General features: G+C 31.8%; 1 protein-coding gene across 7 annotated transcripts; it reads left to right on the forward strand.

The window, feature by feature from the left end:
* Positions 1-9,415: 9,415 nt before the first annotated feature.
* LOC108479964 (transcription factor GTE1) lies at positions 9,416-13,565 on the forward strand. 7 transcript variants are annotated; one of them, XR_008276069.1, is made up of 10 exons: positions 9,416-9,551; positions 9,691-9,783; positions 10,189-10,404; positions 11,161-11,238; positions 11,499-11,723; positions 11,881-11,979; positions 12,098-12,156; positions 12,779-12,929; positions 13,049-13,397; positions 13,495-13,565. XR_008276069.1 is itself a non-coding variant. In XM_017782841.2 (9 exons), exons 2-9 carry the CDS (start codon positions 9,691-9,693, stop codon positions 13,250-13,252), a joined length of 1,125 nt encoding a protein of 374 aa, XP_017638330.1. In that variant the 5' UTR covers positions 9,416-9,551; the 3' UTR covers positions 13,253-13,565. The 7 variants fall into 7 exon arrangements, 4 of the variants coding, with proteins under 4 accessions (XP_017638330.1, XP_017638328.1, XP_017638329.1 ...); XR_001870535.2 differs by having other exon boundaries at positions 9,476-9,783; positions 13,049-13,268; positions 13,346-13,397; XM_017782841.2 differs by having other exon boundaries at positions 13,049-13,565.
* Positions 13,566-15,090: the final 1,525 nt, after the last annotated feature.

The raw sequence follows: 15,090 nt of genomic DNA on the forward strand, positions 1-15,090 counted from the left end.
TCTTTGAATAGATCAGTATATCGTCAATAAACACAACCACAAATCTATCCAGGTAAGACTGGAAAATTCGATTCATTAAATCCATAAAAGCAGCAGGAGCATTTGTCAAACCGAATGGCATAACTAAGAACTCATAATGACCATACCGAGTTCTAAAAGCTATTTTCGGCACATCACATTCCTTTACCTTTAACTGATAATACCCAGATCTGAGATCTATTTTTGAAAACACTGCAGCATCCTTAAGCTGATCGAATAAATCATCAATATAAGGCAAAGGATATTTATTTTTAATTGTTACCTTATTCAGCTGCCTGTAATCTATACACAGCCTCAATGAACTATCCTTCTGTTTCACAAATAAGACAGGTGCACCCCATGGCGACATACTCGGTCTGATAAACCTTTTGTCTAATAGCTCTTGCAACTGCGTTTTTAACTCTCTTAATTCTGCTGGAGCCATTCTATACGATGTCACCGATATGGGAGCTGTTCCCGGAAGCACATCTATCACGAACTCAACTTCTCTATCAGGTGGTAAACCTGGTAATTCTTCAGGAAATACATCCATGAATTCATTTACAACAGATAGTTGCTCTAACTTTGATTCAGAACTTCGAGTATCAAGAATATAAGCTAAATAAGCCTCATTTCCTTTATGCAACAATTTCTGAGCAGACATAAAGGAAATCATTCTAACCATATCATCCAAATTTCCAGACTCAACCAAAATAATATCTCATGTTTGACATTTCAAGCTAATTCTTTTTTCTCAAAAATTCACTACCGCGTTATGTTTCATTAACCAGTCCATGCCCAAGATAATATCAAATTCACGAAAGGGTAGCAGCATCAAATCAGCGGGGAAATCACAGCCCTTAAATTTCAGTGGACAGTTATGACATATTAAATTAACTACCACACTTTGACCTAACGGATTTGTAACTTGTACATCATAATCAGTAGGCTCAACAAATAAATTCTTTTCAGATGCTAACATAGTGCAAATATATGAATGAGTAGACCCAGGGTCTATTAAAGCATACACAGGAACATCATAAAGATAGAAAGTACCAGCAATTACATCTGGAGCTATTGCTTCTTCTCTTGCTCGAATGGCATAAGTACGAGCAGGGGCCCTAACTTCTGATCGGCTAGCAGTATCTTTCATACCTGAACGAGTAGCCCCTGTAGCACTGCTCTGACCAGAGCGTCTTCCTTTTTGAGGAGGAATTTTCTGTTTCTCCCTCTGTTCCACTTCTTCTACTTGTAATTAGGGACAATCACGAATAAAGTGATCAGTGACCCCACATATATAACAAGCCCTTTACTTCTACATTCACCGGGGTGACTTCTTCTACAATGTTGACACTTAGGCCTTTGGGTATTTTGTACACTACCCACACTAACAGCAGGTCTGTCAGATGCTTTGTAATCAGATTGTCTTGGCCTACTTTTTCCTGATCTTTCCGGTGCTGAAGTGGCTCAACTAAATTCCTCTTTAGATTTCTTCACTGGTAAAGCCGAAAATGACTTAGATGCACTTCTTTTGAAAGATTCTTTACTTCTTCTATCTCGTTGCATCTTTCTATTATATACTTTTTCAAGCTTCTGAGCACGATCTGATAGAACAACAAATTCTCGTATCTCAATGCCCCCTATCATCATTTTAATCTCATCATTAAGTCCTTCTTCAAATCTGATACACATTTCTTCTTCAGTGGGTACTATATCTCGAGCATATTTGCTCAGATAGACAAATTCTCTTTCATATTCAGCCACTGACTTGTTTCCCTGTCGCAAGTCGAGAAATTCTCTTTTCTTCTTATCCGGATATCTTCTACCGACATATTTCTTCTTAAATTCATTTTGAAAAATTCCCAAGTGATCTTCTCAAATTGCATAACAGCCTTCTATTGTTTCCCACCGTTATAAGCTTCTTCTTTCAATAATGACACGACACATATTAAGTAATCATCCGGTGAGCACGCCATTTGCTTAAAACCCTCATTATACTTTGTAACCAATATTCACTTTAACGGGTCATCATCCGTTCTTCCCGAATTCTTCAAATTTCCATGTTTTCCGAGCTTTTCAAATGGAGAACGTTTGCGATTCAGGTTGTTCGAGGAGGTGGAGGAGCAACCGGGGTACTATTGATGTTGAGATAGGGGAGGAGGTTGCGGAGTCTGATTTCTTTCTCGCACATTCTCATTATACCACTGATTCATGAATCCATAAATCATATTTTTGAGTTCTTGTTCTCGCATCAAAGAAATCGGAACTTCACTACTTGTTCTTTGTTCAGAGATTTGTACTCTACTGTTAACTTTTTCTTGCTCAGTTTGTTCTGGTCTATCTGACATCTTTTCAAATCGAAGATAATCTATAATAAAAACAAGGATTAGATCGGATCATACACATCACACTATCACAGATTTATATGGCATGTAATTCTAGACACTTTTCACATCATACATATTCCGAGAATTGGCTAAACCGAAGCTCTGATACCTATAAATGTAACGCCCCTTACCCGAGACCATCGCCGGAGTCGAGCACAAGGCACTACTAAACTTATTTGAGCACTTAACCAAATTCATATAATTTATATCATACTTTTCAGACAAGCTGTCCAACTGCGTCATAGTTACTAAGAAAATCATATCTCGAGTTATAAAACTCGAAATCCAAATCCGTAAATTTTTCCCGAATTTAGACTCATATATCTACTTAAAAAAAATTTTATATAATTTTTGGTTGGTCCAATTAGTACAGTTTATTAGTTAAATTCTCCCCTATTTCAGGGTTTGGCTACTTTGACCCCTGTGCACTACGAACCAAATTTCTCCCTGTACAGAATTCAAATAACCATGCTGTTTGTTTCTCTTAAAAATAGACCCAATGAGGAATCCATAAATATACAGTATGACTCATAATTATTTTTGTGCAATTTTTAATGATTTTTACAAATTAGAATAAGGGAACTCGAAGTCATTCAGACTCTATCTCACAACAATTTAAATATCTCATAACATAAAATCCAATTGCATGCACCGTTTCCTCTATATGAAACTAGACCCATTAGGATTTAATCTCATTTTTTTCTCAGTCCTTAACTCAATTTCCAAAATTTATGGTGAATTTTCAAAATCAAACTACTGCTACTTACCAAAAACTGTTTTAGTACAAATATTGTTAACTAGTTTATAACATCTTTACTTCAATTCATTCAAACTCTATACATGCCATATAAATCTTTAAACATAAAACAAAAACTACCGGAATTGATCTAAATAGTGTGCCTTGTTGTGTTGATCCGATCTACCAACTTCTCTTTAATTCAATCTACAAAAGAAATTATCAAACACACATAAGTAAGCTTATTGAAGCTTAGTGAGCTCATAGGCATAAAAACACAAATCTTATCAAATATTGTACACAATAATATATCTATTAGTTTAACTATTTCATCCTCCAAATCACAATTTCATTAATAACTCATTTGAATAATTTTCATATGGCTACTCACAATTTAACTCCCTTAGGCCCATTTCTCATTTACTTCATTGTCAAATTAGGGAACAATAAGGGAATTGAGTGCTTCATTATCACATTGCCATAGTAAACTATGGACTTTCACATTGTTACGCATCACACAAAAGCCATAGCCTTTCCATGGTCTTACACGGTTCACATATCATACCAAGCCATATCCTGGATATGGTCTTATACTAATCACATTATCACATTATACCGATGCCATAAGCGCAACTATGGTCTTATACGGAGTCACATTATTACATTGCACCGATGCCATAGCCCAACTATGGTCTTAAACGGGCGCACTTATCACATATTTTCCGTCAATTCATTAGGGTCACAGAATGGAAGCACTCAAATCCATTGTTCCTACTAATTTGTACTTTTAGTTACACATTATTTATTAGTTAATGCAAATTGATAGTATTCATCAACAATAAAATACTTTAACAATCATAAGATTTTCATAACAAAACATTGAACTTTGCCATATGAACTTACCTGGGCTAATTTGCAAAAGTCGTAGAAATTCAGGGACTATTCTTGAATTTTTTCCTTTCCACGATTCAGTTCGTTTTCTTGATCTATAATTATAAAATCATTCCTTCATTAGCATCCATTTCAATTCTATTCTATTTCACAATTTATGCCCTTAAATTTTTGAAATTACACAATTACCCTAAACTTTTCAATTTTTACAATTTAGTCCCTACTCAATTTATTCAACAATTGAACTATTTCTTCTCAAATAACACTTTATTTAAAGATTATAAACTATCTCACATCTTTTGACATTCAAAGTTTCATCACAAAACCCTAATTTCACAACTTTCACAATTAGGTCCTAAATATTTATTTCTAAAAAAAATCTCTTCATAAAATCATCATATAATAAAATTAAAACCTCAATTCCATGATAAATCATCATAAACTTTCAGCACTTGTTCATGGCAACTTTCAAAATTATCCATATAATCAAAAACTAATGAATTAAACATATGGACCTAGTTGTAAAAGTCACAAAAACATAAAAATTATCAAGAAAAAGCAAGAATTAAACTTACATGATGTAAAAATATGAAAAACCAGCTTTATCCAAACCTTCTACGGCATTTTGGCTGATAAAATATGAAGAGATCTCTAGATTCTTCAATTTTGTTCTTATTTTATATGTTAAAGTTGTAAAATTTCCAATTTTGGCCTTATTTCCCTTATTTTTCTGCTGATTTTCTTGCCTTTGCCGCCCAGCCTATTCACTTTTAGGCTTAATTTCCCTTTAAATCTTCCTTCTTTTAACACTTGAGCTATTTAATCCTTTTAGCAAAATTTATTTTTATTACAATTTAGTCCTTTTTATTTAATTGACTACCTAATCGTTAAAATTTCTCAACCAAACTTTAATACTAGCTAAATGAAACTTCATAAATATTTATAAAAATATTTATAGCTTGATTTTCAAATTCGAGGTCTCGATACCTCGTTTTTGACCCGTTTGACCTAATAAATTCTTTTAAATTCTTACTTGACTCATAAATATTAAATTACTATCTTGTTCAATCTTATTTGTCGGATTTAGTGATCTCAAATCACCATTTCCGACACCACTGAAAATTAGGCCGTTACAATCATATATGAGTTACCAATGCGCAACCTATAGTTTACGAGATTATTTTTTTAACGACTTGTTTAAGAATAAAACTTTCAGATTATACAATCGATATAATCATTGCTATTGTTGGTGACTTTATTACTCAAGCATTCAATGATCGTTGTATGCTAGATTGTCAATGCGAGTAACTATTGCAAAAGCATGTTGTTTATACATATAAAATGGCTTAGCAGAATTTATGAAGTCTAGTTAGTAGCTAAACTATATTTTTTTAGAACAAAAGTTTTTGTATATATATAAAGATATGTCATTTTACATGAATGGTCACTTGTACTCATCATGCCAGTAAGTTTTGATAAAAACTCCTTATTAGAATTGGCTTTTGGTCAAGAGCCAAAAACAACCTATTTTAGAATTTTTAAATGTACGATATATGTTTATATAAAAAAAAATGTGCGGTATGTGTTCAAGTTGTTCCATCACAATGCACAAAATGGGTATTCAAATGATGTTGGGAATAAATATTAATTATGTCATGATTTTAGATTACTATTTTGATTTGATAGTTTTCCCAACATTAAGGGGAGAAAAATTATAGCTAGATGAAATAATTACTTGTAATAAGGTATCATTATTTAGATCCTCATAAAAAGTAATTTGAACCAAAAGTTTAAAGGATAATTCACTATTCCAAGTTAACTGTTAGATATATTTTCTGATCTAATAAGAATAACCAAGTCTTATATACCAACTGATGTGTTGAAGTCCCAGTAGGACAACCTATTAGAATAAATGAAAATAATGGATGCTTAAAGTATGGTAGATTGATTGGTTCCAAAGATAAAATTATCTTAAAAATAAAAATAATATTAAAATGGTCATAAACTGGAGGTGGGTGCTCCTGAAGAGACCCAAGACATAATTAATTATTAAAGCTCTAAAATAGATTAAGGTACCTGAAGATGAAATAATGAAAATAAAGAGATTTCGATAAGTTATGCTAGAGGTGTGCATGGGCCGGGCGGGCAGGTTCGAACTGCCCACCAAAAATTTCAGCCCATTTTCTAGGCAGGGCTCTACCTACCAAATATGGGCTTAAAATTTGCCCAAACCCGCCCAAAATAAAATTGTTAAGCCCGAGCCCGACCTGCCCGGCCCATATTAAATTTTTTAACTTATTTTATTAAATAAAAATTTTAAAATATATTAAATAATCAAATACATTTAAAACAAATATTAAAACAAGAAACAAATAAAAATATATTAAAACAATTCTTAAAACAATACACAAATTGAAAATATATAATAAAAATTGATTATATTAAAATTAAAATTAAAATATAAATCTAATTAAAAATAAAAATATATATTTATTATATAATTGGTAGGTAGGCAGGCAGTTTGGTCAAAAATTTTACTTGAGCCCGCCCATTTTCTAAACGGCCTCATTTTTGTGCCCAAACCCATATTTCGGCCTATATTTTACCCAAACCCTCCCATTTTTCTAAGGGGCCTTGGTAGGCAGGTAGTAGCTTACCATGCACACTTCTAAGTTATGCCAATACAAGAAAATATGGAACTGTGAAAATGAAGAGTTGTCAACAACATTGTTGCAATGTTGAAATAATTAGAGTAACTAAGGATCTTGATAAAATTTTGAGAAATATAAACATGGAATAGATAGGCCAAGAAAGAAACACACAATTAAAATTAAATTCGTGAAATTTTTGGACCAGTAGTCCAAATATCTAAAGGTATAAAGCCAATGAGGGTGCAAATGTGTAATTTTACTAGAACAAAGTAAGAAAAATGAAGTATTCCAAGTCCTAGCATTGATTATGAAAGGTATAACATTCTTTTATGATGGGTGCAATAACTTTCTTTTATAGTGGATGCAATAACCTTTAGATATCTTATTAGTCTGACAGTTTGATTTGACACGCGTATAATGGTTGTTGTTACTCCTTTTTATATGAATCACTATATAGTAAAAGTTTATATTGAAATCCTTGAAGGTTTTAGAATATTAGGAACATATAGAAATTCCCAAAATATTGTTCAATATGTTTGTGTAAACATTTATACGAATTGAAATAGTTTGAACATAAGTGGTAAATTTGACTCAGTGAATAATGGTTGAAGGAAGATTATAAAATGATCTAAAATAATTGTTTGTATTTTTTACAGAAGGATCATGATCAAAATTTGCTATGATTATTGTTGAAACTCTTAAAGAGATCAAAATATATTTCCACAAAATTTTCCTTCGCTCACGACTTTCAAAAGAATGGTGATATAAATGCTTAACAAATACGTTCAAGTGATCATTTGAAAAGCTAGAATTCAAGTTGAATATGTAGAATAAGAGATATCATCTGATGTTGTCATGAGGGAGAGTAATACGTGTTGTACTCTTTTTCCCTTAATCGAGATTTTGTCTCTTTGGTTTTTCTTGATAAGATTTTTAATGAAGTAACATGTTATACGTGTTATAGATATATGAACTCTTTTTCCTTCATTGAGAAAATTTTTTCCCTCAAGATTTTTATCATAGTAAGGTTTTAATTAGGCACATTATTTATCAAGATCAAGATAAGTTTGATGTATTTTAAGAATCTAATAGCCATTAGAAGTAGAGTTGTATATCATTTATATTTCTTGTATATATAAATATAGATTTTGAGAAGTATTGAAAAGATTCCTATTAATCAATAAAATTCTTATTACTCTTTTTGCTTTTATATTTATTGTTCTTTTACTTTCTTTGTTATTTACTGCATAATAAGAATAAAATAAAAATAATAATTGAATTTATTCTCTATTAAGTGATAATTGATAAGTAGGTCTCTATCTACTTATCATTTTCATATTATCTGTGCAAAAATTCTATTGAGTAAATTTTATTGTGGGTTATCAAATATATTTAAAAATTAAATTGTTAAAAATATTAAATTTTAATTAATTGATTTTTTCAACATTTTATCAAATAAAACCCAACTCAAAATAAAAGATTGAGGATAAATTTTTAGAACTAAATAAATATGAGTCGTAAAAGCTGCTTTATTTTCTTATTCAATATACTAGTAATGATTATGAAATGTTGCTCATTTTATTTCTTTGTTTTAATCTTTGGAATTGTCAAAAAAAAAAAAATTTTGATTCTGGCAATTGACTGACAGCTGATTATTGATTACAGTAACTAGTTTGATTAATTAATTCTATTAACTGTTTATTTAAAAATGTATGGTAAAACTTAATTAACAGTTTGAAAGCCGATATGTGTAAAATAACAAATAAGAGCATAACACATTTTATTTGTTTATAATTTAGTTTTTATTAGGTGAAATTATTGAAATAAAACATTATTACCAAGAAGTTAAAACATCCATTATGGAAATTAATTAGTGAATATTTTGAAATTTTAAATAAACAAATTCTTTAAGTTCCTTATTTGTAAATATTAACCTTGTAAAAATTAATAAATATTAATAGTGTATCAATATAATTGTAACTATATTCTTAGTGATAATTATGTCATGTTCTTAGTATGTAAATTAGTAATAATTATGTCACACTCTGAATGAAATTGTCAAGTAGCATATTTTAATCAATATAAAGTTGCATAAGAAAACATTTTGCACAAGTAAATTGAAAATAAAATAAGAGTACATAAATATTCAAGGATGAATAGGCTCAATTGAAAATTTTTCGTGGCAATGTTGATTTATGTAGATTCATGGTGGAGGTTTTTTTTTTTTTTTGATATTGACTTTGAACTTTGGAGGTGAAAGTAAAATTAAAATAATAAAGACTACTGATATCATGTCACCTCTATTAGGTTTGAGAGCATGTGGTAAATGGAGTAATTTTTGAGTAATCATGGCTAGATATGTTATTCCACATATCTCATTCCTAATTAGCTGTTGTCCATCTCAACGTTTTTATTTTTTTATTTTGAAGATTTTAACTCAACAAATTTTTGCAAACTTTTATTCGCCAAACATTACAATTAAAGAGTTTGATTATCTAATTATTTATTTGTGCCCAAATCAGTTAAAAAAACTCAAAACTCTATTTACCAAACACTCTCTTTGTAATTGATGTGTTACTTTTGATTTAATTTTACAAAATAAAATAAAAAAAGTTTTTTTAATTATCAAATTTTGATTTTACAGTGGGAAAGTTAAATTTTGGATTGAGTAGTGAGTGGGATTAAAAAAAAAAAAAAAGAGGGAAAAATATGAGATAAAAGCGGTCCAAAATAGAAGTTGAATGGGCTTTGGATAAATTAGAAATGAGGAGCCCAAAATTTGTTTCTGGGGCTCTCTAAAGTCTAACACTGCCTGGAACCAGAAGCAGAAGAATATCTTCATGTCTCAGCCTCTGTAACTGCGGCCGGGTAAGGCTATGCTAACCTAATTATTCCCGCAAACTTTCTTAAGGCTTTTCTGCTTCGATATATTTATGTATATATATCCAAAAGAATCTTTATGTATATATTTATGTAACCCTAGCAATCCATGCAAATGGAATCACAGATGGAAGCAGTGAAGGTTGAAGGTTTTGGCCCTGATTCAGGGGTGGAGGATTTAGGGCGATGCGTTGATGAAATTTCCACCACTGTCAGTCGGGTAAACTCCCCGTCCCAAATTATTTCCCGTTCTTTTTAATTTCTAATTTGCACCCCACGGCTTCTTTACAGCTACAGATGTTCAATTATTATTCTTTCTTTAGATTTGTCATTCTGGTATTTAATGTAAGCTAAATTCAAATTGGAAAACTGGGAGCTAGTACCTAAATACAACTCATAATGCATGTCAAATTTCGTTGTAATTGTCTGAAGTATATTATACTACATCATCATGAATTTGTGATCAACTTTTATTTATTCATTTAAGTTATAGCAGCTTTTTGTTTTTCTTGATATTATCCCTCTGGTAACGTTGCCAAACACTTAATAAGTCCTCCTGCATTTTGCAGCTTGCACATATACTTACATCTTTACATTATTGATTGGAACCATATTGAACTTGCAGCTCGAGCAAAGAGTTAACGATGTCGAGCAGTTCTACTTGACTACAGATAATATGGAGTTGACTATTACCAAATCTGCTTCAGCTTTTAAGGAAAAAGTCAAGGAAAAACAGCTTACTGGCCTTGAAAAGCAGCAGCAAGAAGCATCACAAAGAGAAGCTGCTGCTCTGAAGAGAATGCAGGAACTTATGCGCCAATTTGCCACAATTTTACGTCAGGTAAGCATAATTTTTTTTTTAAAATTTTCTTCAAAGAGGTATCAATCATATTGTCTGGTTTCACCTTCTATTTTGAAAGCCTATCCATTCCTCCTAGTTTCTTTCTTATAGATTTCTTCATCTGATTTTTTTTTCTTTTGTGTTTTCTGATCAAAGATTATTAATTCGATACCTAGACTAGGCAAAGAAAACAAAGTTCTTATTAGAATATTCTCAAAGAATGTTAATAAGACATTAGCTTGGTTTTTTAATGAGGGATCATTTTACATAAATAGTACCTTAGTGATTTTAATCAGGGACCTTTTACATGAATATTAGCTGCTGCTTTTATTTATCTGGTATATAAACTTCTATTACAGATGGTTGACATGGCAAATGTTTTCTTGGAAGTTTTTCCCTTTAAGTGGGCAGGTTATGCTAGAGCTTGATTCTTTGTCATTATTCTTCTACGCTCTTTCTTTTCTTAATATTTTTTCTGCTTTTAGAGGAAATCTTTGCCAGTTTGTTGGATTACAGTTATTGCATTTATCCACACACTCAAAATTTGTCCTTGTACTGAACTCTATACTCTAGCAATCATTCTTCTTGCCAGTATCATCTAGGTGATTTCAAAATTTATTTATAAAAATTTAAGGCTTCATCCCCCACCCCCCTCTTAGTTCTCATTTCTCATTTTAAATATTAGTTTTCTTTAACAGCGGTGCTGGTTCCTAGTCACAATCTAATTAATTTTTAATTAAACTTGCCGTTTGTCAGATCACTCAGCACAAATGGGCACATCCCTTTATGCATCCGGTTGATGTTGAAGGTCTTGGTTTGCATGACTATTATGAGGTAAAGCTTATTGATTGTTTCAATATTTTCTGACTGGCTTTCTCATGTATAAGAAGACATATTTTCTGTTTTTATTGGTCTTTATATTTGAGACTCTTTTCTGTGCTTTAGAAATTTGCTGTGCTAAATTTTTTTCTTAAGCACATGCTTGCTCATATAGACCACTAACTCATCCATACTTTTTAAATTTTGATTGTTTAATTTATTTATACTTTAATATGTATGCTTTAACTGATGCATCATATGGTTGTGCATTTTAGATTGTTCAGAAGCCTATGGACTTTGGTACAATAAAAAGCAAGATGGAAGCTAAGGATGGTACTGGGTACAAGAATGTACGCGAAATTTATTCTGATGTTAGATTGGTTTTTAAGAATGCCATGAAATACAATGATGAAAGACATGATGTCCATATAATGGCCAAAACTTTATTGGAAAAATTTGAGGAGAAGTGGCTGCAACTTTTGCCTAAAGTTGCTGAAGAGGTAAGCCGTTATCTGTGTATGATAAACTTCAACTGGTAAATGGTTGATGATTTATTAGACTTGTTTTCAGTAGTCTTTTGTGTTTTTAGCTGGAGCCTCTAGAATCATCCTGCTTCAGGCAAGTTGTGTCAGTTCACTTGCTTGAGGTTACTTGCAGGAGAAAAGACAGGCTGAGGAGGAAGCAAAAGCAGAGCTAGATGTGAAGCTGGCACAAGAGGCAGTTCATGCTAACATGGCCAAAGAGTTGAGCAATGAAGTCTGTAAAATAAGTAGCCTCTTGCATATGAAATATAAATTGGATTTATTTTCCTTTTTGTTTTTAAACCAATCCTCATCCATCAACTCTGAACAAATAGATTTGTCAATTCTTTCAGCTTTGTGAGGTTGATTTGCAATTGGAGAAACTCAGACAGATTGTCATTCAGAAATGCAGGTATGGTTAAAGATATGTAATTGTTTGGAGTTTGGTGCGTTTGGCACAAATTTATGAATACTATCAGTTGGTTTGCATCAGGGTGAGAGCTGTATCAGATGGACATATGGTAGTTTGTTTTCATGAATTTGAGAACAACCATTTTTTTGCAATAGTAATTACTAGTCTATAGCTTTTTATGTTGCTTTGGACAAAGATGTAAATATATATATAGAGAGAGAGTTAATCTTCTATATAACCTTCAACCAAATCCTCACATAATCAGTATGTAGTTCTTAATTGCATTTTGGTAAAGTATGGTGAGAGTCAAGTCTTTCATTTTCAACCAGCCATTGGTCTCACATTTCTTTATATCGTTTCGTGGTAAATGATGGTACATTTATCATGTTTTTGGTAGAGGTGCCAAGATTCTGACATTTGTTGATAAAATAAAGATCACATTTAGGTTATTGGCCATAAACAGAATAACATTTTGGTTGGGCTAATTCCATTGTAAATAAATATTTCTAAAGTATTACTTGCACTTGTTTCTGTCTATGTTTATATGCCTGTCATTTGAGTTTGTATTTTTAATTCTTCTGAGACCTTTAGTTAAAAATACTGATTATGGACTATCATATAGAAAAATGTCGACTGAAGAGAAAAAGAAACTTGGGACAGCTCTCACCCGATTGTCGCCTGAAGATCTTGGTAAGGCTCTAGAGATAGTTGCTGAGAACAATCCAGGCTTTCAACCAACAGCACAAGAGGTGGATCTTGATATAGATGCCCAGGTAATTGCTTTGGTCCGGTAATGAGTCTAATAATTCATATTTTCTATATAGATAACTATGTCCGTGTAAGGCTGCAAAGCAGCTGCTAAGGTGTATCCCCCATTGTTTTGACTGCACAGAGTGAATTAACGTTGTGGAGATTGAAGGTTTTTGTTCAAGATAAACTAAAACTTGCTGGAAAGTGCTCTGAAGCTATGGTCTGCAACAACATAAACAATAATGAGAATACCATCAAGAGCAACTCGAAAAGAAGAAGAGAGATATCTGACGCACTTACAAAGAATGCCATAAAGAGGAATAGGAAGCTCTCTCCTAACTCATGAGCAAGCACTGTTGCAGGCTAGTATTATACTGGTTTTGTCCTTAAACCGGTGAAGTTGCCCAGATGCTGAATATTATTTTTAAATGTGATGTAGTTGTTAGAATCGGAGTTATGGTGGTGGCAGAACTCGTTACGACTATGTAAAGGTACATAGATAGATTTTGATTACAGAACCTTGTAAATTTTTTGTCTTATTATTGAAGGGTAAATAATGACATTGACGAACGCCGACACATAATACAGGTACTATATGACATAGCGACACTGCCTGGCATGTCCGTGCTTTATATACAATGCATTTATTTTTGTTTGTATCTTCCTATGCCTCACTGCCTTTTGAATTATTTTATTAGATGCCTCACTGCCTTGTCTTTTGAATTATTTATGTTTATACAATACTCTTCAAGTTTTGCAAAGGTGATGAAATCTCCTGACATGATCCACAATAAATGTTTAGTAAGATACTCTACTTACCTTGAGGTCTTATAAGGGTTAATCCACATTAGGGCTTTGCTCTCTCATTACCAATTTACAATATAATTAAACTTTTTCAAGGGGGATAGTTTTTCTCATTTCATACCTTTCATAAGTCCATTTCCTTTAACTAGATTAATCTACATGATTCATTATTCATTTTCTCAATTCCACATAGCCTAGTGATTCAATGATAACTCATGTTTTGGAAGCATTATAGCAAGTCATTTTTAACCCTTAATTTATTTCATCTCATGTGTAGTTATGTTTTATAACCTATTAGAATTTCCATTCTTTTATGACATTCAGCCCTCAGTAAATAATAGTAGAAGGAAACTTGAATACTGATGTTCATCCAAACATCAAAGACCACCAAGTGCTAACCTCCACAGCACCGAGGGCATCGAAGCGTTGAGCCCGAAAGCTTTAGAAATTGCTCATGAATGCAAGGCCCAAAGGCTAACAGAAAGTGTACGTAATATGTGCGAAGCCCAAATGTAACAAAACTCATAAATATCATGAGGACCTCTGAAGAGGTGGTGTATGCCCCAGTGGTCCATATAGTATGCCCGACCAAGGGGTAACATATCAGAACTTCCAGTATCATCATATAACCCTAGAACTCCACATAACACTAAAAAGTATAAAGCTCCTGGTCAAACAAAGTTCATGCCAAAACAAAACTCCAAGCCCATGAACACAACTCTATATCTAATCCATATTAGCATGCTATCGTAACTACTTTTCTAAGTTTCTATTGCCAAAGTTTAATTAACAAATCAATTTCATTTATAAGACAATCTTACACACATGCACCATTTCATACATTCATCATGACCCTTGTGCTTATACATTTCCACTTGATACATCTCAAGGTTGTATCCACATTTCATCTCATAAATAAACATTTATTGGATAATCATTCGCAATTTAATTTAAGAGTTCACACTCTTTTACTCTTATGTTCAATATGAGATTTTTTAAACAATTAAATTATATTACGCTAATTTAACATCAGTTTAACATTTCTTAATATGAATTCATAAAAGCTCCACGAGCTACAAATCATTCCATTATTGCAATTTACCATTACACTTATATCCTATAAAATGTTCTATTTTTCAAATTCTTATTATTCAAAGTATTAATACCCTTTTCACATTTTTACCCCAAAACATATAATGGTTCATTAAATATCATAACTTACTCTTACTTTACAAATTAATCAACTTTTTAAAATTATCATTTACCATGATTGAAATCAATTTATTACTCACTACTCATTAAAATACAATAAGACTCACAATCTACATTTTTGGTCCAAGATCATGGCATACTTATAATTGTTTCTATTTTCATTTGCAC

The sequence above is a fragment of the Gossypium arboreum genome, chromosome 12, assembly GCF_025698485.1.
Source record: "Gossypium arboreum isolate Shixiya-1 chromosome 12, ASM2569848v2, whole genome shotgun sequence".
NCBI lineage: Eukaryota > Viridiplantae > Streptophyta > Magnoliopsida > Malvales > Malvaceae > Gossypium > Gossypium arboreum.

What these genes read in the sequence shown, in the direction of transcription:
- LOC108479964 (XM_017782839.2), top strand. Translation starts at nt 9,673, where the DNA reads ATGCAAATGGAATCACAGATGGAAGCAGTGAAGGTTGAAGGTTTTGGC. An exon ending in TGCCTAAAGTTGCTGAAGAG is followed by an intron (nt 11,724 to 11,880) that starts GTAAGCCGTTAT and finishes GGTTACTTGCAG; the next exon opens with GAGAAAAGACAGGCTGAGGA. An exon ending in CCAAAGAGTTGAGCAATGAA is followed by an intron (nt 11,980 to 12,097) that starts GTCTGTAAAATA and finishes CAATTCTTTCAG; the next exon opens with CTTTGTGAGGTTGATTTGCA.